Source organism: Marmota flaviventris, chromosome 8 (assembly GCF_047511675.1).
Source record: "Marmota flaviventris isolate mMarFla1 chromosome 8, mMarFla1.hap1, whole genome shotgun sequence".
NCBI classification, from domain to species: domain Eukaryota; kingdom Metazoa; phylum Chordata; class Mammalia; order Rodentia; family Sciuridae; genus Marmota; species Marmota flaviventris.
Window position 1 is genome coordinate 93,656,755 of NC_092505.1, and position 23,833 is coordinate 93,680,587.

Consider the following 23,833-nt stretch of genomic DNA (forward strand, 5'->3'; position numbering starts at 1 on the left):
TGCGGGGCCCTGGGTTCGATCCTCAACACCATATAAAAATAAATAAATAAAGGTATTGCACCCAACTACAACTAAAACTTTAAAAAAAAGTAGCCCTTTTCCTTCTCTTTATGCTGAATACCAGAATGTGCAGATCCAAGAATTTTTTAGAGAAAATTATGATGTCCCAAGAAATGTGTACTCAACCACATTCACTTACATGTCAGCAAAAACACATTCTTAGCTATTTATGAAATCATAAAAGCTACCATCCACTACCCATTACTCTTTTTAAAAAGAATTTCTTGGAAGTGAATGCTAGCAAACAGAAAGATGATTTATAAAACAAAACAATCAAGTTACTATACTTTCCACATTCTCTCTGGGGATATCACTAGGTACAATCCTTACAGCAAATGTTCTAAGGGCATGGGAAAATACTGGGGAATGAAATTTACCAAATTATGCTATATCCATGTACAGAAACAGCACAATGATTCAGCACCGTATACACTTTTCAGTGAAATATCTGGTTAGGTCTTTTGCTCATTTTTCAATTTGGATTATTTTGGGTGTGTGTTTGTGTGGTGTGTGTGTGTGTATGTGTGTGTGTGAATACATATATAATTATGCTCTGCTAATTAAAACAGTAATACTGGAAAAGAGATCAGTAGAGTAGAGCAAGCAGTTGAAGGAGGGGGGGAAGGGAAGGGAGTGAAAGAGAAGATACTGAGGAATGAGATTGATCAAATTATGTTCACGTACAAATACGGCATTATGAATCTCACCATTATCCATAATTATCATGCACTGATAAAAATGTTTAAATTTTTTAAAATTAAAAAATGATAATAACAGACAATAATAAGGATATAGAGGGACTGATGTGAATGAAACTTCACAACAAACCACATTAGCAGTTGTTTATTATAGGACTCAATCTAAAATTTAACAAAAACTTTGTGGAAAAATCTTGCCCTTGGATATGATTTATCTTCTCATCTAAAATTCCAGTTAAGCATGATCACAGGTATCCTGAAGGAAAAAGAAAACAAGGGATAAAACTAAAAACACCTAAATTTTAACATGATTTTTTAATTTATATTTTACTTTGAGATAATTATAGATTCACATATATTTGTAATGCAGAGAGATCCCATGTATAGTTTATGCAGTTTCTCCCAATAGGACTATCTTACAAACCTTAGTATAGTTTCACAACTATAATATTACTATTGACACAATCCACTAATCCTAAAATTTCTTCAGTTTTCCTTGCACTCTATGTATGTGAAGGGAGTGGATATTATTTCAGGGAAATTTTATTTTGTGTAAATCTGCATATTTAGCTACCCAAATCTCAATACCCTACAGTTCCATCACCCTTTAGTTATATCACCACAAGGATTCCTTCCTATTAGCCTCTTAAAACCACAAAACCCATCCAATACTTAACACCATGATATTTTCTCCATTTCTAAAATTTGGTCATGTAATCAAACAGTGTGTAATCTTGGGGGATTGGCTTTTACACTCAGCATATTTCTAGGAGATTCATTCCAGTGATTGCATATCACTAGTTTGTTCTTTCTTATTGCATAATTGTATTCCTTATTATAAAATGTACCACAGTTTGTTTAACCATTCACCCAATGAAAGGCTGTTGAGATTGTTTCTGGTTTGATGCTATTATGAATGGCATTGCTATAAACAAATATATATATGGACACTTTTTTGGGAGGGGGAATTGTTCACATATATTATAAACATCATGTTAATGTTAATTTATACATGAGAAGATGAACATAGAGCGTGGTATGTTCCCAATTTACATCTGTAGTTTAACAGTGCATCTTTCATTCTTTAAAGTATCCAATTATAAAAAAAACTATAATTTTTTTTTAATTTTAGTCTTTTTTATTGGTTCTTTTCAGTTATACATGATAGTATTCATTTTGATACAATTGTACAAGCACGGAATATATCTTATTCTAATTAGGACTCCATTCTTTTGGATGTATATGATGTAAAATTCACTATGGTGTGTTCATTGCATGTGGATGTTTGTGTAAACAAAGTCTTCTTTTCTGTGGACTAAGTGTCTAGGAGTGCAATTGTTGGGTTTTACAATAGTTGCATGTTTGGCTTTTAAGAAGTTGAGATATTGTTTTTCACAGTTGGCTAGACCATTTTACATTCCAATCAGCAATATGTGAATGATCCATATTGTCAGCATTCTCACTTCTGATGTTATTGCTACTTAAAAAAAAAATTAGCCATTCTCACATGTGTTCAGGAATATCTCACTATACTTTTAGTGCATATTCTCTAATGACTAATAATGTCAAATGTTTTATGTGTTTTTTGCCATCTGTATACACTTTTCAGTGAAATATCTGGTTAGGTCTTTTGCTCACTTTCAAATTGGATTATTTTGTGGTTTTTAACTGTTGAGTTTTGATTCCATTATGGTCAGAGAACATATTCAAAATAAATTCAATTTCTTCAATTTGTTGAGGTTAATTTTTTTTACTATCTATTTTTTATTTTATTTGGTTCATTTTAGTTATACATGACAATGGAGTCCATTTTGATATAATTATACAAGAATGGAATATGTCTTATTCTAATTAAGACCCCAGTCTTGTGGATGTACAAAATAGTGAGATTCACTGTGGTATATTCATGAGGTATAGGCAACTTTCCCTTGAACACTTTTGAGAAAAATATGCAATCTGCTGTTTGGGGGTATTTTGGGGTGGACAATTTTATATGTTCATGTGTGTATGTATATGCATATACTTGTGTGTATTTTATACATATACATTATACATACTGTTTTAGTCAGTTTCTGCATTGCTGTGATCAACATACTTGACAAGATCAACATACAGGATGAAAAGTTTTATTTTGGCTCATGGTTTCAGATGTATAGTCCAGGGTGGGCTGACTCCATAGCTCTGAGACCAAAGGTGATTCAGAACACCAGGGCAGAAGGGAATGGCAGAGGAAAGCAACTCAGGATATGACAATCAGGAAGCAGAGACAGCTCTGTTTACCAGGGACAAAATATAAACCCCAAAGGCATACCCCAATGACTTACTTCTTCCAGCCACACTTTACCTGTCTACAGTTACTGCCCACTTATCCATATCAGCATATTAATACACTCATTAGATTACATCTCTCATAATCTAATCATTTTACCTCTGAAAATTCTTGGATTGTCTCCCACATGAGCTTTTGGGGGACACCTCATATTTTAACCATAATACACACACACACACACACATACACACACACACACACATCCTGTTGCTTGATTATATTGTTCATATCATCTTTAATGACTTTCTAAGATTTTTTCATTTGCTGAAAGAGGACTATTGAAATCATGGACTATAATTGTAACATGAGTCTATTTTAATTAACCTGTTCTAATTTTCAATTAAAAGTGGAAAAAACAAAAGATATGAAGGAATATGAAATCATGTGCAATATATCCTTTATTATGATATAAAACCATGAAAGTATAGAAAGAAATATGTCAAAAATTAATGGCAATTGTGTATGATGCTAGAATTATGGATAACTTTCTCTTCATCTTTATTTATGTGGTAATTTCTAAAAAGAAATGAAAATCTTAAAGTTACTGATATGAATGGTGACATACATCTACATCTGTAGATATTTGATATCTCAAATATTGCTATGTTTTTCAAGATTTATTGCTCGCTCCTAAATCTTGACAGAGTACTCAAAATTATGTTCCAGGAATATACTAGACAAATACTCATCATAAAATATTCAAATAATTTTCTAATACCAAAATATTCTAATAATCAAATATTCTAATAGCAATATAAATCTTGTTAATGATAACCCTAATTAAAGAAAAATATATGTCAGCATTTGTTAGAATGTGACCACAAGATAATACCATTGATTATTTCTGCTGTGTCTTAAATGACCCTTGGAATTTCTTTGTGAACAATTTCTAAAAATGGATTTGATATTTAGTACTTAAAACAACTCTGAGAAACCCAAGAAAACATGTTTTATAACTCTAAAGTCTCATTATCTTATTGTTTTCAGAAAATATCAAATATTTTTATGAAATACATATCATTTTATTAACTTTCTTTTTTTTTTTTTTTTGGTATTGGGGACTGAACCCAGAGATGCTTAACCACTGAGCAACATCTCCAGTCCTTTTTTTATTTTTACTTTATTTAGACATCATGTCTTCCTGAGTTGATAAGGCCTTGCTAAATTACTGAGGCTGGCTTTGAACTTGTGATCCTCCTGCCTCAGGCTCCTGTGCCACTGGGATTACAGGCATGTAATCCTTCTTATTAAAAGTTCAGTTTATAATTCTTCTTATTAAAAGTTCAGTTTATAATTCTAATTTATTACTGAAGTCTCATTTTAATATATAACTTCTCATTAAAACAATTAGAAGTGTTTCACCTGCATTTCCCCCTAAATATTATACTTTTAATATGCCCAAACTTTATTCAAAAATGCTTTAAGTTTCCTTTTGAAACAAAAATTAACTCATAATATTTTTTTCCTAATTCAAAATCTTTTTACTGATATTCAATTTCAGGTAACTTAAAAGTTTTTATTCCCTTAGGTCCATGACTTACCAAAGATTTTTTAAAGAGTCTAGTTTTAGATAAACAGAAGTTGAACGCAGTCTCTCTGCATTCACACTAGTCCACACCATGTTAAAGTCGTTCTGTCTTCTAGAGAATTAACTTCTCAATTCATGAAAATGTGTACATAGAAATTTAAAAATTCCAAAAATATATGGAATGATTTTCAAGATTCTGATATCAGCATTCTGTCTATATATACCTATAATTCTGCCTTTAAACTCAACATTTTTAAAGCAATTTCCCTATTGCCAAGCCCATTTCAAAGATTTACAACTTTGGAAGATAACAAATAAAGCAATCTTTGATAAAATCATTAACGTTCTCAGTCTTATAATACTCAATTGATAAAGCAAGATTACCACAAATACACATAAAGCCTATCCACCAGGCTATCTGTGTTCCCATTTTAATCTGAAATGAAAAATCATTCTTGTCTTTCACTAATGTCTTATAGTTTGGACTCATGAAGTATTTTCATTTGTTTATTAAGATTGATGACTTTTATTCCTTTTTGGACCTTGAATCTCACAGAAATGAAGAGATTGCAGATGTTAGTAGATCAGGCATTTATTCTTCACTTTCTCTTAGTGCTCATAGACAAAGTTTGTAATATCTAAAATCTGAAGGTCAGCTTCCTCTTGCCATGAAGGATCTGAATGTCCTCATGAAAACTATTCTCTGAATAGCCTTGTATATTCAACTCAAAAAATATGTGCTTGTGAAAGGAGACTTATCCACACCATAAAATCAGAGAATAATGTGTACAGGAAGGCACAAAGAACACATAATGATGCATGAATTGTTTCATTTTTTTTTTTTTTTTGGTTAAGATTTTATTCAAAGTTTGGGGTATTTAAGACTTGGAGAAAAATGCTGATTTCACTTAAGAAATAAAGAAGAGGTGTTATGCTTTGGCTATGAGGTATCATCCCAAAGGTCATGTATGAGACAGTGCAAGGATTTTCAGAGGTCAAATGATTAGATTATGAGAGATATGACCTAATCAGTGGATAAAAACTGGGCAGTAACTGCAGGCAGGTAGGTTATAACTAGGGGGAGTAAGTCACTGGAGGTATGCCTCTGGGGTTTATATTTTGTCCTGTGTGAGCAGAGTGCCCCGCCCCCTCTTCTTCCCGGTTGCCATGTTCTGAGCTGCTTTCTTTCATCCTGCCCTTCTGCCATGATGTTCTGCCTTACTTTGGGCCCAGAGTTATGGAGTCAGCCAACCATGGACTGAAACTTTAAAACCATCAACCAAAGTAAACTTTACTCTCTCAGTAGGTTGTTCTTGTCAGTCTTTTGTTCACAGTGATGAAAAGATTGCTAAAATAGAAAGTTTACAATTTTAATGCTATGAGACATAGGATTAAAAAAACACATAAATATTAGTAATTTTGTTTTTTACTTTGTGTTTCATTGTTATCCCATACATTTTTTTTTCTGGAAAACTGTGTGTTTATGCATTTCCAGGTCCAATAGTATCATATTGATAGGAGAGAGGAAATGGTGTCTCAAGCTGTCACATATAGACTATAAAGCTTTATAAAGTTATGTGTTAAGGTCTACTTAAAACCACATTTGCTGGTTCTGAAGTCAGACTCTGAGACATAGTTGCTAAATATGTGTTAAATGTCTTTTCACTTTTATTAGCAATCTCATTGGTTAATCTGTATGAAACATCCAAACATAGCATTGACTGAGGTTATTTCCATGGTATCATACACAAATAATCTCTTTTTTAGTTTTCAAAATAATTGAGAGAAACTTTTTTTTTGGTACTAAGAATTGAACTTGGGGTGCCTAACCACTGAGTCACATTTTCACCCCACTCCCTTTTTTCATATTTTATTTTGAGACAGAGTCTCACACAGTTGTTTAGGTTGGGATCTTGCTAAATTGCTGAGGCTGACTTTGAATTTGAACTCACAAATTTCCTGTCTCAGCCTCGCAAACCTCTGGGAAAATAGGTGTGAACCACTGCACCCAGTTTATAATGTTTTTGTATAGCACTTATAAAAACATGAATAAAAGTTAATACTTATATGAAGAATATCTGTAGGTAAAACCCCATTTGATCATATATATATGTGTGTGTGTGTGTGTGTGTGTGTGTATGTGTGTGTGTGTGTGTGTAAACGCTACAGGAAAGGAATAATAACATATAGCTAAACGGCTACTATTATCAATAAAAGATTACTATGACAATGGAAATAGACAAGGAATAGAAAATAAAAATTTGCACAGAGCTTAAAATTTCCAAAATTTATGAAAAAGGCCAAATTAGTGGTTTTAAATTATGAAAGCAGCAATTTGGGGCTGGAAATTAATAGTAAATGCTCAATAAATATTTATTGATTAATGAATAAATTGAAATTTTTATCCATCAAGATGGCAAAACATTGTAAAATAATGTAAATCCATGGAATTAATATGATATCCAAAGAAAAGATAATAGCATTCAATAACTCCCAGTTTATTACTATGATTATTGAGTGTGTTGGGGCTGGGATTGTGGCTTAGCGGTAGAGCGCTCGCCTAGCACGGGCAGGACCCAAGTTCGATTATCAGCACCACATTGTCCATCTACAAAAAAGATTCTCTCTCTCTCTCTCTCTCTCTCTCTCTCTCTCTCTCTCTCTCTCTTAAAAAAAAAAAAAACTAGTGCAAAAACTAGTCATTCTCAAATAACTCAAACTGCATTTTAAAAAATTAACAGTAGTGCTAATGTACATGGCAAGTCAGTCTTAAGACAGTCTATAACAGAAAAAATATTTTGAACTCTGTCATTTAAACAAAGAGGATTTAGAATACAAGAAATTTTATATTAATTTATATACACAAATTGGTATTACTTCCAAGTATTGCTCTCTCTGGTGAGAACATTTCCCCCAGTATAAGCACAGATGTATGTAGAAGAGAGAAAACAATAAAGTATCCTGAATAAGGCCCATGAACAGACGATGGGATTTCTCCTTTCCCATCAATCTTCATTCCAAGGAACAGTAGAAAAGACTGAGGGGGAAAAATTGCTGGTACACTCTTGTCATATTATTGATACTTCTTAATATTTGGGGTTCTCTCAAAAAATTATTATTTTATTTTCTTCCTCTATAGTTTATCTATGTTGCCCAGAAACCATTGACTTCCTGGAATTTTTATTAAGAATTCCACATTCTTGCCATGTTTTTCAAATACCGTGGCCTCTGCCAATAAATTCTTATAAATTTTCACTTCTTTTCTTTCAATAATATCCTAGAGAATATGATTCAGGCTCAAATTAATCACCGATCATGTTAATGGTTCCTAGGAGTTTACTTCCGATACCCCTTATTATATTAAATCAAACTTGATAGTGTGCTAGATCATTGCTCAGCTGGGTTTTCATAAAAGCACTGGTATTTAATATGATTTATGCCTAGTTTTCTGTTAATAACTTTGCTTATTGTGTGCATTATTTTTAAAACAGACATTCTTAGCAAATGGTACTCCTTTAAACTGTATCATACTTTTAAAATATTATATAGGAAACATTTTACAGTAAAATGTATCACTTATTTTGTATTATAGTCACATAATAGTGAACAGGAACAATTTATTTAATTTACAATGAAAAACATTAATATTTTACTTATAGTTGGAAAAGTATGCGTACATGTGTATGTTTTGTTAACTTAAAAGATAAATTATATGACAAGATTTTTAGGAAATGTGTTCTATTTTTTAAAGCTTTGCAGCAAAGGGGCAGCTCTGGGAAAACCTTTTGAATCATCTGCTGAAGATATAGCAAGCGTGGCAAGTTTCATTGAGACAAAGCTTGTTACCTGCTATCTTCGGATGAGGAAACCTGACCTTGCTCTGAATCATGCACACAGGTAAAATAAAATGCTACTAACCACAAGGAAATACAATCCATGCAAGGATAGGGAACTGTCAGAGCTTGTCTGATCATCTTCTATTTCATATCAAGTTAAAGATAAAACCAAAAAATTATATACTGTTCCATTTATGAAAGGCTACATAAAACATGGAGACAGCAAAGGGGATCTCAAAACCTAATGGAAGAAATAAATATATAACCAACTTTCATAATGCAGGGCAAAATAAAAAAGCAGATAACTATAGTATCACATTACCACAAGAAAGAAAGGAGAGAGAGATTCAGGTAAGAAAGGGAAGGAATATTGAAGGGTAAAAAGTGTTTCTGAAATGTAAGAACAGATGGGGAATGGCAGAAGGATATTCTGACTGTGAAGCATCAGACACGACTTGAAAGTTGCTGGTTTGTTTGGTGATAACACAGCTGATTCAAAGGATGCTGGAAGCCTTTGGACAGCTTTCCAAAGGGGTGAAATACTTTTTATCTATGTTCTTAAAGATTCCCTTTTCATATTTATATCCTTCTTGAGAATTCTGTATCATATTATCATGTGGCTTCCTAGAATTCCCATGATTACCTGGCCTATTTTTTCTTTTATAAAAATGATCCTATCCTATGTCCTATTTTCTAAGGTCCTGCTCTTATCAGTAATAATCAGTTTTAATCTGCAGCACAGATAAAGTGATTATGTTATGCCTTTCAAATAATCCTTTCCTTAAAATTATGAAGCCTTTATCCCTCCCTGCCCAACTTTGAGCAATTTGCTTAGAACTTTGTGTTGTCCTTTTTCTGATCTCACATCCTCATACTTCTTTTAACAAAATGGCAAAACTGTTATCCCTATGAAAATGTAATATCTGCTTTGTTAATGTTAGGAGATATAATTATCAGTTATATTGAGACCCTTAGGTAAGTGAGAAATCTGCTAATATGGTAAAAGTCATTTGAAACTCACATCAACTGGGATATAAATGTTCAACCCAAGATTTTTTACTACCCTAATAGTGGTCTTGATCTGATATCAAAAACCTACAGACAACAAAACCACTTTGAAATTCAGAAGATAACCTACTTGAAAGAAATTCTCCTGCTTAAGTAAACTACAGAAACTAAAGACAGATTCTCTTTGATGCCAAAAGAAAATTCTGCTTTCTATATATCTAGCAACATTTTATGCATCCATAGTTTCCAAATCAATGTCAGGATATATGGTTTGTCAAAGAATTGTACTTCATTTCCATTTAAAAGAAGCAGTATTAGAAAGGTAACATATATTTCAAAATGTCAAAATATTGTAATATCTGGGCTACTAAGGTGGCTTGGAGCACAATGGGAAAGCTAATCAAAATTAAGACTAGTCCAAAAACTATCTATAGACATACAGAAACAATAATAAGTTGAGATGCACTGCAATTATATGACACCTTCTCCATGACTTTCATCACACTCAAAAGGACCACCACTATAAGCTTACATTTTAAGGAAAGTATCTCCTAGATATCAGAATATTTTGATGGGTTTTTGAATCATATTTAGTAATAAAAGCCTCAAATGGTATGAATTTTGATTTTCTCAAATCAAGATTCAATTCAGTTTATTAAAAATGAGTTCTGGGAAGGAAGGATCACTCAAATATAAGATACTGTTTCAGTCAGCTGTTTCAACACTGTGAATGACAGGCCCAACCAGAACAATTGGAGAGGAGGAAAAGTTTATTTGAGGGCTTATGATTTCAGAGGTCTTAGTACATAGAAGGCTGACTGCATTCCTCAGGACCCAGGGTGAGGCAGAACTTCATGGTGGAAGTGTGACAGAGGAAAGCAGCTCACCTGATTGATGATCAGAAAGCAGTGAGAGAGAGAGATCTCACTTGCCAGATACAAAATATAGACCCCAAAACCACACCCTCAATACACCACTCCTTGAGCCACACCACACCTGCCTTTAGTTACTACTCAATTAATCCCATCAGGTGATTAATTCACTGAATGGTTTAAGGCTATGACCACATCATTTCTTCTCTGAACCTTCATGCATTTTCTCACATGTGAGTATTTGGGAGACACTTCACATCCAAACCATAACAGATAAAATTCAAATATAAGAACAATAAGATGCTACTATCTCTAAAAATGCACAGTCAGCTACAATAGGTTCATTGTTTAGAATTAGAAAGCTTTTGTCTTAAAACTAAGAGTGCTATTCCAAGACCTTGAGAATTATTTAGGAAAAGAAATATAATGATAGATAGTAACATGATCTTCCCTATTATGTTAATATTAACTTTGATATACTTTTTTTTCTGCTATAAACTAACTTTTACTTCTATTTCCAAGTTGAACACTAAGTAATAAATGCAAATCAATAGAGGTTAAACAGTCAATTCATACAATTAATAATGCACCAAGAGAAATAAATCATTTTTCTGTACTTGTTATAGTGCAAAACTATAGAAGTCAGTGCGTATTTCATATTAAAGCATTTTCAAATATCCTAGACATAAAAACAGAGTCTGAAGTATAATCAACAAATATATTTCATAAAAAATTAATTAATCAGGATATTTAGTCTATAAATAGCTTATAACCATTTGTATAACTATACAAAGAATACAGAATTCTGCTTTTGTATTATAACCACATTGTAATAGTTGATACCAATCATGCATCAAAATTAAAATATTCCTTTTTTGCATTTATTTGCATTAGCTGAAGCATCCTTTCTTTAATTTTATGTAAATGCAAGGTCTACTGCATATTTTTAGGAGACCTGTTAACAAAAAAAAAAATTAGTTAAAAATAATCATGTAGTTTTGCTTGTGACGAGAATAAACATATTGTTTTGTCATGTAGAAGGCTTCAAGAACCATAACTTTATGGTTTTAAGATCAACAAAAACACATTTTGAAATTAATCAGTTAGGTCGCCAGTTAAATAATAAAAATGACAATATGTGATACAAAATCTTTAGAAAAAAATTGTTATCAATAACGGGTTTTTTTTTCTTATAACAAATCTAAGATGACAAATACAATTTTCATTTTTTACTTCAACCAAAGTGCTGCCCGGACCCACCAGTGAAGCACATCAACTCTGCATTCATTTCATCAAACTAGTGCCACTGTTTATCAGTCGGTGTTTTGAACTTCCCTAAGTCTGATTCCTAATTACAGCTGTCTTATCAAAGATGGAAATCCTGCTATAATTCTTTTTCTATCATGTAATTATATTTTGATGTGCTTAATTATGAAGATTCTAATGATGCATGTCACTTTTTGTATATTCCTTACCTCTAGTTTTTGTTGGAGAATTTTGTTGCCACAAGATGGCAGACAAGATGAAGTCTAGTTCCAAATATGTAAAATGATTCTATTTTTAACAGTGTAAAAAATGGTGGTATGTGCATTCATTTATTCATTCAAAAAGTTATCTATTAAATCACCACCAAGAGCCCATTAATGTGTCGGACACTGGAAAGACATTTATAGTTATACAGAAAATACATGGTATTTATACATCAGCCACAGTAGCAAACAAAATGTAAAAAAAAATATTAAATAATATTAAATGTTTGAGATAGAGATATCATACTCTGATAGAAATAAACATAATTTCACGATGCAGCAACAACACAGTATGTTGAATCAGAACACAGAGTATAGATTCAGACTTAGGCTCAAATTCTGACTCTGCTACTCACTAGTTATCCGGAATTTAATTTTCCATAAGATTAGGCTTATAATAAAAGTACCTACTCCATAAACATCATCACACAAGATTTTGTGGAAATTAAATATAAATCCATGGATTTTTAAATTCCAGATATGACTGCTTTACTAGTACTGGACCATTATTCTAACTATAAACAACTATAAAACTGGACAAAATATAGGAAGCAATTATTCTCAAGCATTGGACAATGTTCAGAACAGGCTGATTCTTGAAAGAAGAGAAATACATGTTGTGAATGCCACAATTCTCTCATCTTTTACTGGTTTATTTTTCTACTCAAATTCAGGGATATGGAGACCCACGTTGTACAGTAGTAGTCTTGATAAACTGAGGAGGCAGGGAACTGAATACAAGTCTTCCCACAAAGCTACCATTTAGAAGGATTGTTCCCACAGCAGCATGAAAGGGTTGATGAGCATAATCTGCATAAGGATTTACTGCTTGTTCTTAGCCAAAATTGAGACAAGCATGTGAGGAATGAGATTCCATGTAGCAGAGATTGTTTGCTACATAACTAAATGCTAAATGGAAATACTAGATGAATGCAGGAGTGAGAGATGTAAAGAGACCCTACTGAGCACCGCAGGCATTTAGTAAAGACCCAAAAAATCATGCTTTACAAATAAGGACCATGAGCTACAGAAAGATTAAACCTTAGAATTAAGCTCAAAGCCAAAATAGACATGCACTAAAAAAAAGTTAAATCCAAGCTAGTTAAAAACAAGAGTATCTGCCACTTGATTTTCTAACAGAAAATAAAAACCTTGGATGTTTTCAAGGAAATTTTATAACCCAGATTCCCTATAAGAATTCATCCAAAATATTCAGCATAAAATTTAAAATTATTATTTGTGCAAAGAAGTAGGAAAATGAGACTGATAATTAAGAAAATAATCATTCCATAGAAATAGACCTCAAGGTGACACAGAAGTTGACTTGGTAACAAGACTTCAACAAAATTATGAAAATATGTTTCAACACCTTAGAATAGAAATGGTCACAATTAGTTAAAAAATGAATCCCAACAGAAAAAATGGAAACTATAGACAATAACAAAAAAGAGATTTAGTATATGATAATAAAATGTGAAAGAAATACTTATTAGTTGACCATAACATCATGCTGCAGTCTGGCTGGGCACAATTCAGGAGCCACATGTCAAAGGAAATGAACTTTATTTTTAGAACACACACACCACACCACACAGCTCTTCAGGAAAACCCTCAAAGCCCAACTGCTACCACCGGCTTCCCACAAGCCTCTCCACCTCCCCCACTCCTCCTGCTCTTGAGGACCATTGGCTGGGTTGTGTGGGTGGAGCCAAAAAAAAAAGTCCCCCAATGAGCAGCTCCGTGGTCTGAAAGGGCAGGGAAACAGCCCAATGAACATCACCGCAGAGGAGCCAATCAGTTGGCAGCTAGAAGTTTGCTGGTGCCGCTGTGAGCCAATCATCTGCTGGCAGCTGGAAGTTTGCTGGCAGCTGGAATTTTGCTGGGGCCCCTTCGGCTGTGGCTCTCAACAACATGAGGTTGGAAATTGCTTAAGAATCATTATGAACATAGAGACAAATCAATAGAAATTACCCAAAATGAAGAACAGAGAGAGAAAAAGAGATTTTTAAAAATTAGCCAATGCATTAGTGATCTGTTCTCAGGTATATTAAAAACAATATGACATATGTGTTATTAAAGTCACAGAGGGAAAGGAAAGAGAATGAAATATAAAAAATAATTTCTGAAATTTCCCAAAAAACAGTGAACCTCAGTTAAGATGAATATAAAGAGAACCATATTAGGATAATATATATATTCAGATCCTTGGCCCATTTATATAGGCTCTCTATTCACCTCACAGATTGTTTCTTTTGCTGAGAAGAAACTTTTAAGTTTGAGTCCATCCCATTTATTTATTTTTTATTTTAATTCTTGTGCCAAAGGAGTCTTATTAAGGAAGTTGGGGCCTAATCCCACATGATGATGATTAGGGCGTAATTTTTCTTCTATTAGATGCAGGGTCTCTGGTTGTATTCCTAAGTCCTTGAACCATTTTGAGTTGAGTTTTGTGCATGGTGAGAGAGAGAGTTTTAATTTCATTTTGTTGCATATGGATTTCCAGTTTTCCCAGCACCATTTGTTGAAGAGGCTGCCTTTTCTCCAATGCATGTCTTTGGCACCTGTGTCTAATATAGGATAATTGTAATTTTGTGGATTATTCTCTGTGTCCTCTGTTCTATACCATTGGTCTACCAGTCTGTTTTGGTGCCAATACCATGCTGTTTTTGTTACTATTGTTCTGTAGTATAGTTTAACATCTGGTATAGTGATGCCACCTGCTTCACTCTTCCTGCTAAGGATTGCTTTAGCTATTCTGGGTCTCTTATTTTTCCAGATGAATTTCATGAGTGCTTTTTCTATTTCTATGAGAAATGTTATGGGATTTTTATTGGAATTGCATTAAATCTGTACAGTGTTTTTGGAAGTATGGTCATTTTGATAATATTAATTTTGCCTATCCAAGAGCAAGATAAGATCTTTACATCTTCTAAAGTCTTCTTTGACTTCTTTCTTTTAGGGTTCTGTAATTTTCATTATATAGATGGGAACATCTTCATCTAACTGTTCAAAACCCAAGATGAAGCAAAAATATTAAAACCTATTTAAGAAAAACAACACTTTATATACAAGGTAACACTGACACAAATAATAGGTAACTTTTAACCAAAAACTATGAATGGAAAAAAAAACATGGAAAATCATATTTAAATTGCTGAAAAGAATACATGTAAAATCAGAATTCTATTTTAAAAAAACTGTTATTCAAAAATTAGAATACATATAACCACAAGTATGGGATCTTAATTAGAATAAGTTATATTCTATTTATACTCCACCTATGTATAATATGTCAAAATAGATGCTATTGTCATGTATATCTAAAAACAACAAATTTTAAAAATTAGAGTAAATAAACATTTTAATAAAAGTAAAAGTTGAAAACTTAGTCTCAAGCAAAACTGAATTATAGGGATGATAATAGATATATTTTATGCTGATAGAAATGGCAATAGAATCAAACTTGCTGCTACAATAATGAATGAAGAATACCAGAAATTATAATTAAAGTGAGTTTTATTTTCTTCTGAAAATTTCTTTATGGATAGGCTTGTAAAGAGGAAAAAGAGCATTTTATTTTATTATCTAATTTAAAAGTAATTTAAAATAAGATTATATATGTTGATTAAAATATTTGAACTACATTACTGCAGAGGCCTATGGGAGGGAGAATTTTGCTACACTGAGGTTGTTACAAGAGGCAATGCAATATTAACTCTCAGTAGACTGCAATAATTTAAGGATGCATATTATAATCTCTAAAGTAACCAGTAATGGTATATAAATATCTGGAGCCAATAATGGACTTAAACAATAAATAATATTTTATAAACTGAAAATATCAAGAAAGAAGAATAAAGGGTACAAAAATAGACTAGACACTTGAAAACAATAGCAACCTAATCATACCAATAATTATATTAAGTATATACATATTGATTAAATGTTCTGGTCAGACACTATCAATCTGGATTAAACTTCAAGGTTCAACAATAGTTTATTGGTAAGAAGCAGAGATTAAAAGTTAAAAAAAAATATTAACTATATAACAGACATAAAAGATTCTTTTAGGTTGAATTTTGCTCTATCATCATCAAAGAAGGTTTGAAGAAACAGCATATTATCAGAGTTACAAATAAGGCTCAATAAAATTTTAAAAATTTAAGAATTACATTTGTAATCAATAACAGTAAGATGTGTAGAAAATCCCTCCAAACACTTGGAAATTAAACAATATGTAACTAAATAACTCATTAGGTAAAAATATAAGAGAATGCATTAACAAAAGGCATAGATTTGAATTCGTTCTTCACCATTTACTATCATTTGTTTTCACAAGTGACTTTTCTTTGCCTCTATTTCTTATATTTAAATTCAAGTGAATTGCTACAAATCATTCCTGAATCTCAAAAGATATCAGGTTTGTATTTTATTTCAATTCCATTACTAATAACTGATACAGATAGATTTCAAAGGTAATCATAGTAATAAACTCTGCATTTCCATAAAATCAAATTTTCTGCAACTAACAAATAATGTTATGTTTTAGTTATGAGCTATCCCCTATAAGCTCATGTATGAGACACTGAAAAAAAAAAAGTCTACAGGTTGAATGATTGGGTTTGAGAGCCTTAACCTAATCAAGTACATTAATCCAGTTGAATGGATTATCGGGGTGGTAACTGCAGGCAAGTGGGGGAAGGTAGTAGATCATTGGGGGCATGCCTTTGGTATCTATATTTTGTCCCTGATGAAGCAAGCTTAGTCTCTTTTGGCTTCTGATTGTCATATCCTGAGTTGTTTTCCTCCTCCACACACTTCCACCATGATATTCTGACTCACCTCAGTCCCCAAAGAATAGAGTTGACACATGAGTCCCAAATAAACTTTTCCTCCTCTAAGATTGTTCTTGTCAGGTCTTTTGGTCACAGTAGTAAAAAGCTGACTAAAACACTCGCTAAAGTAAACATCTATGAAATACAGATTTTGATATATCTTTCTCCACAATTTTGAGGGTAATTAAAATGTTCAGAAATGACATTAACTCATAGCAATAAGATACTCATGAGTTTTAAATGAATTGGTTAATAGTAATACTATTAGGACTTTCACAAATTTCTTGCAGATCTCGAGAAATGAGACACTTTAAGTACAATGTTCTTTTCTTTATCCTGAGAGTTTTTAAATTGACAATGAAATTCAGCAGGTCAATAGAATTAGATAAAATAATTTTCACAATCTCAGGTAAACCTAAACAAAATCCTGGATAAGAAGAAAAGGGGGTAGGGTGGGAGATGGAAGAAAAGAAATCCTATTTCTCTTTAGTTGTTTCCTTCTTTGGTGCTTATATTACTAATTATTCCTTTCATTCAAATGAAATATAAAAACTCTAGGATGTTTGTGTGCCTGTGTGTACATGTATTTATGCTTGTATGGACTTGCAAGTATGGAGAAAATGAAAGAAAATTGTAGCATTGTCATTTTTAAAATACCTGTTTAGACTTTTTGCTAGTTAGATTCTTTTCTTCTTCAAGGAGTCAGGCACATTATAATGTTGTACGAATCACTAGTACCTTTATATCTCTTGTTATTATATACCAATAAAAATAAATCCACCTATAAAAAAGATGCTTCTACTAAAGATCATATTAAACACACCAAGTTCTCCTTTAAAAGGAATATAAAACACGACAATTCTGTGGGAGGGTAAAGATTATGTTGACTGCACCATACTGCTTGAAACAATCGCAATGTCTTTTTGCAATACAAAGTTGATCACATTAAGAAACAATTATTTGACAAGAAAAAGAATAAGCATTCATTAAATCCCCATCATGCAGCAGATATGAATTAACCACTTATATATTCTATCCAACTCAGTCCTTTCCACAACTTCCAGTGAAGTTTTTAACATTTCATTGGTGAAAAAACTATATCCCAGTACACCTATGACATCACTATTATTTTTCTTTCTCCTAAAAATTCTGTTATCTCATTTCATCCTTAAAATGATGAAAATGATACCATCTTTAAAATCAGGAGTCATTCCCATGCAGATTGTGGTAACACTGGGATGCAATTAACATTGCCCCTGAAACTTAGGGTAAGGTATCACCTCACTGATTGTGTTGGAAAGTCATGTCTTCTTCATGTGTGATTTGTGTATTATAATATTTACAAGTCTACTCTACAATATTGATGCAACATGACTCTTAAATCATAAGACTCTACTCTGAACATACATCATCACCACTTTCTTTCCCTTTCAGATGCCTGAAGCGCTGCCTCTTGTTTGTGATTCTCACGTGAATTAATAAATATAATGTAAAAACATAGCCTTATTTGTGTAAAAAATAAGAAAAAGAATGAATATTAAAGCAAATAAATTTTAAAAATTAAACTTGACAATATATTACCCAAAGAAAATAAATTGCTGTGTGTCTCACGGTCATCATTTACTTATCTTAGTAAAAACACAAGATATAGGACACAGATGGTTCAAATACCTTATTAGAGATTTCTTTTCTGAAGAAGAGAAGGAAAGGGAATAAGAAGGGGTAGAGGAAGAAGAAGGTAAGAATTACTACATCTTATTATAACTGAGGAAAAATTTTTTGATATGAAGTCTCAGCTATGTTGCCCAGGCTGGTCTTTAATTCCTGGGTCCAAGTGATCCTCCCTAGTACTGGGACTGCAGGAATGCACCACCCCACCCACCTGAGAAAGAAAAATTTTAAGACATAACAAAGGCAGAAAAAGATAGATTGGGCCTTTCTTGAGTTTTCAGTAAGCAGATTCTGAAGCTGAAGTAGTTTCCTTAAGCCTATTCAAGATGTAAATGATGTGAAAAAGGGGTCATATTCTGTTCATTAAATTTATTTACCATATTTCAAATGCTTATAGTTGGAAGTTTTGGGTTTTTTTTTACTATAAGAAAGCTTCCCATAGATCAATTAAAATAGCCCTGTATAGAACACGCCCATGTTGCCACCATTGTACTTTGACATTCCTTTCATGAATCCTTATTCCAATATTTCATCTTCAATCCTTATATTCAAGTTGACTGAATTTTAGTTCATAATTTTCGTGATGTTTTATTTCTCATCACAGCTTTCACTCTTTCTCTTCTAGTAATTTCACCCCGTCTTAACTCTGAAGTCAGTGTCCATTTGGCCTTTATTTTTCTTTTGCATTTCCTCATGGATACAAAATATGTTTCTCACAAAAGAAAGCAGTATATTAGTGTACTTGGGTGGTATTGTGACGCAACAACACATCTGCCTTTCGGGTCTCTCTTAGGAAGTGAATCTGCTAGTTATTACTGGTTAGTTCCCTGATTTTTATTTCCATGTGGTCCTTAGAAAACAAATCAGGGGATGCTAATGCAGTTTCCATGCCTTCAGGAAATGATGTTGGTTTTGATACTTGAAGCCGGCAAGGAGGCTGCATATATATATATTCCTTTGGGTGCGTTTATTCATGTGATATTCTAAGATGATTCTTTTATATTCATTTCCCTCTTTCTAATACACCTGCTCTAAAATCCATTCTGATGTTTTGAAGAAGTCATTTAGCCTTTTTGAAGCCTATTGCTCTGTAAATTCTGACTGGAGAATTAAAATTATTCATGTACTTTTGATTTCAACTGTTCTAAAATATATAGTAATGTGTGGGTAAGTGTGAATAATGGGAACAGAAGAGGCATGTTTGTTTCTACTTTCTAATTGTCCTGTAAGATCAGTTAATGGGGAAAAGAAGTTTTAGGTTGTCAAGAATCAATTTTGCAATTACAAATAAAGAAAGGTAGAGGAGTTTTGCATTTCATTGTAATATAGGAAAATGGGTGTCAGCAACCAAAGACCAGGATTTAAATCCCTGTGACATCACTGGCTAGCCTTGACTTTCACAGGTCACTTAACTTCCCTCTGTCTCAGTTCACATATCTAAACAATGTATAAGGATAACATTTTCCTCAACTCTTGTAAAGAGTGTGAAATGATTTTACAGATGTGAAAGTGTTTTACAAATGTAAAATTTTGTGCAAATCTTAGCTTTAAGGTCCCCACTGGAGGTTTTTATCTTGATCATTTGTTTGGTTCTGGGGATTGAGCCCAGGGATGCTTTACTACTGAGACATTTTTTAAAAAATTTTGAAACATGATCTCATTAAATTGCTGATGGGTTGATAAGTCACTGAGGCTGGCCTTGAACTTTTGTGTTCTTCTTGCCTCAGCTTCCCAAATTGCTGCGATTATAGGCCTGCACCACAGCATCTGGCTATACTATTGTGTTTATGTTCAAAGGCATTAGCTGTCCAACCTGAATATTTCCAAGAACTTCAAATCTCAAATTTATTTTCATGAGCACATTTGTGCTGGTTGGCTCAGTGAATGGTCAATCTATCTAATGCTCATCAACAAAGAGGAAAGTATTTTTAATGATATCCATGGGAACATGTTTGTTTTTAGCCTCCTTATTTGTTGCCTTGACACACAAAAATATTTCCAGGCAAGTAGTTAAAAACTGAATAGGTAATGACCCATGGTAAAACTGAGGAAGTGTGAGGAAATACATGGAGAGGTACCTATTGGGTGTCCAAAAATGTTAAAAAAATAATAAGGTGGGAGGAAACATGAGAGACTACACACATTTCCAAATTTAACCAACATAGTTCTAAGGGACTAAAGCTCATTCTCACTGAATCTACCTCACTCAAGCTAAAACTAATGTTTATGTCTTGTTCTCAAAACAATTCCCTTCAATGTTTTCTCACCCTCTCAGTCCTAAGGGTCTCTTCTGGGACATATGGCATAGAGAAGTCAGCATACAGGCTATTACAGATAAGATTACAAAGTAGCTTGAGCAAACTCAGACCAAACCAGTTTTTAGTAGAACCAATAAAAACATGGTTCAGATGACAATCCCTATTCATTTTGTAGCTCTCACCAGCCTGTGTTTGATTTCCTTCTTTTCCAGATAGAAATTTCTTATTAGGTGCACCTGATTTGTCCTCGTGCTACTAGTTTGCCTTAGAAGACCTGGTGACTTGAAAAACCTAGGTATCAGTCTTCTATCCCTTTGACTTTACACAGTTCATGAATGGATATTCCCTTGATTTTAAAAATTTTGTGAAGTTACATACATGTATTATTTTGGTCTTAGGAAAGACTACTAAAGGGTGATGTAATATAATACGAATTATCAGACAAGTATGTTCCATGTGCTTCTTCATTTTTAAAGTTTTAGCTTTCATCCAAATTTTGACTACTTGGTTGTATAGTAGTCCTTAAACTTTGGTCTTATCACCCATTATGTTTTTCAATACTATTGAAGATCCCAAACAGTTTTTGCTTACATGAACCATCTCTGTAAATATTTATCATACAGAAATTAAAACTCAAAAATTTAAAATATTTGTTTATCTTCTAAAAATGACAGTAAACCTGTTACACATGAGTATAAATACATATTTGATAAAATAATGACTATGTTTTTAAAGCATGCATAAGAGAGGTAGCATTGTTTCACATTTTCTCAAGTCTGTATATTGTCTGACATCATAAAAGAGCTAAATTCTCATATCTGACTTTAGAGTATTGCAATATGATTAAATTAGCTGAACAAAATCCAGTCTCACACAAGATATATAGTTAGAGAAGGAAAGATAATTTCAATGGTCTTTATAGATAATCTTAAAATTTTCTTCCTTGATACTTTACCAACACTTGACAAATGATAGTTTCCTAAAGATTAGTTGCAATGTGACTTTTTAAAGCATATTAATCAACTTTTGTACTCTGTAACGTTGAAAGTCATTGAACCATTTTGCACTTGAAGCGGTTTGTTTACCTATTCATGGTGAGTTTATAATATCACCCATTGGTCATTCAGAAAATATTATGCAGATTTCTAAATGTTGGCACATTTCATTATGCAATAGCAAATTAAAAATCACATTTGTTAATATCACCAATCTCATCAGAAAATCCTTTAAGCATTGAAAAGCTGTCAAACTTACAGTGACAGATGTAAGTTTTCCAAAATTATAATTTTTGCATGAAAGCTCAAACTTTTGTCACTGGCAATAAATACTGTCAGTTGTGTTCCTTTAAGTGACAGGCAAACTTACTTCATTTTCAAGAAAATGTCTGCCAAATTCCATGTCTGATGATCATAGTTGGTTAGTCGTTCTTTCAAGTAAAACATGATGTTCCTTGGAAACACTGGCTAAGTCAGATGTAAACAATGTAAACAATGGCGTAAGTGCACAAGTGCTTTTGCTCAGGACATCCATCAAATTTTGGTTTGCAGAAGTTCTTGATGTATATTTTCATATGCATTTCATCATACCAAACATTACTCAAGGATTGAGATTTATTTTTTAAAAGTTGGTGGGACGAGTGCACCTAGTGGTGAGGAACGCACCCAATGACAGATGAAACGGTTTGGTATCATTGGTTTGATTCCTGCCAAACAGACAGCAATTTTACCCACCATGGCATTCACAACCACAGGACAAATGTCAACACAGTGAAATTGAAAAATAATGTAGTAATGTTATTATGAAAGTAGCTTTAATGTTATGAACCTCTAAGCAATATATAGTAAACCTTGGGAATTTGTTGGATGCACTTTGAGAACCAATATATTAGTTCATACCATCCTCAATATCCTTTCAGATTTTGGATTTCTCCTCTTTCTTGAGAATAGTTGCAATGATTGTGCTCTGTGAATGTTTCCATTATGTACTTGCTCAATCATCCTTAAAACATTAGTAATTTTTTCATAAAGTTCAAAATTCTATCACTAATAAACAACTCTTTAATATACTCCTAGCTTCCTTAATGATTGATGAAAGCAAATTCATGGCAGTTTTTAAAATTGATTTTCCATCTATCACCAAGTCATTTTTTAACTACTCTCCCAATTCAGATTTTCTATCTTTCTTCCCTGTGACCATTTCAAAATGAAACTTTAAAACTTAATTTCTGATTTCTTTCCAGATTAGTGCCTTTCAAGTTTTAAACTTTCCTGTTTGAAAAGTCACCTTTTCAAACCTTTCATTTTTCACATCTCCTTTATATGCATCACACAATTTAACTGTTTTAAGCTTCAATTTGCTAATTCCTTGTTATGTATTTTTCTGATTTTTTTCAATTAGGTTAATAGTTTCATTTGAGGTCAAACCTTTTATTTGCTAATGTACTTTTAAACAATGTAGCACAATATATGTTGTCATTTTATTCAGAGAAATGGCTGCACTTATAAGGATATTCAGAAAATATATTCTTTTCAAAGTAATGTACTAGGACACTCTATTTGATATAAGTCACATCAGGTTGAGAATGAACACATTGAGCTGAAGAGGAGGGATGGTCAAAATAAGGTATTTATTCACCTTTGTCAATAAAGACAGGAGTATGTGTTTCAAAGAAAAATCATTAATTCTCTCTTATAGTATTAGCAATTAGTACACTTCCTAACTGGAATCACTTTGAGTAATGTTAATTTGATCTGTAACTAAATATTGAATACAACATTGAATGCTTTTCCCATATCAAAGTTCATATCCAGTTCAAATTTTGACTTTAAACTTGCAAGCAATAGTATATCATCTAGGAGTTTATCTGGGATGAGAATTATATTTATAAATATAATGCCCATTAAGGTCCAATCTTATTAATTCTTCTAATTCAGAAAAAAAAATCACAGACAGTTGTCAGAAGTACTAATGTTTCATACAGCATAGTTGCTAAATATTTTTCTCTTTTTTAAAAAAGCTTTATATTAGGTAAAACATTGTTATTTTGATTAATTAATTAATCCACAAAGCCAAAAATTATGCTACTAATATGAGCAAATATATTTTATATATAATATAAAAATTGTTTTTGTTTTTGTAGCAAAAAAATTCCTCTAATTCTCAAAATTTAAAAATAAAAAATTTCTCTGTCAGATTCCAAAAAAACAAAT

At 32.4% G+C, this 23,833-nt stretch overlaps 1 protein-coding gene across 1 annotated transcript in view; it reads left to right on the forward strand.

The window, feature by feature from the left end:
- Spata16 (spermatogenesis associated 16) overlaps nucleotides 1-23,833 on the forward strand; it is a 277,049-nt gene that overhangs the window by 90,931 nt on the left and 162,285 nt on the right. The window contains exon 4 of the mRNA XM_071614922.1: nucleotides 8,367-8,512. Within this exon, the coding sequence (XP_071471023.1) occupies nucleotides 8,367-8,512 (146 nt within the window). The remainder of the gene's footprint in view (nucleotides 1-8,366; nucleotides 8,513-23,833) is intronic.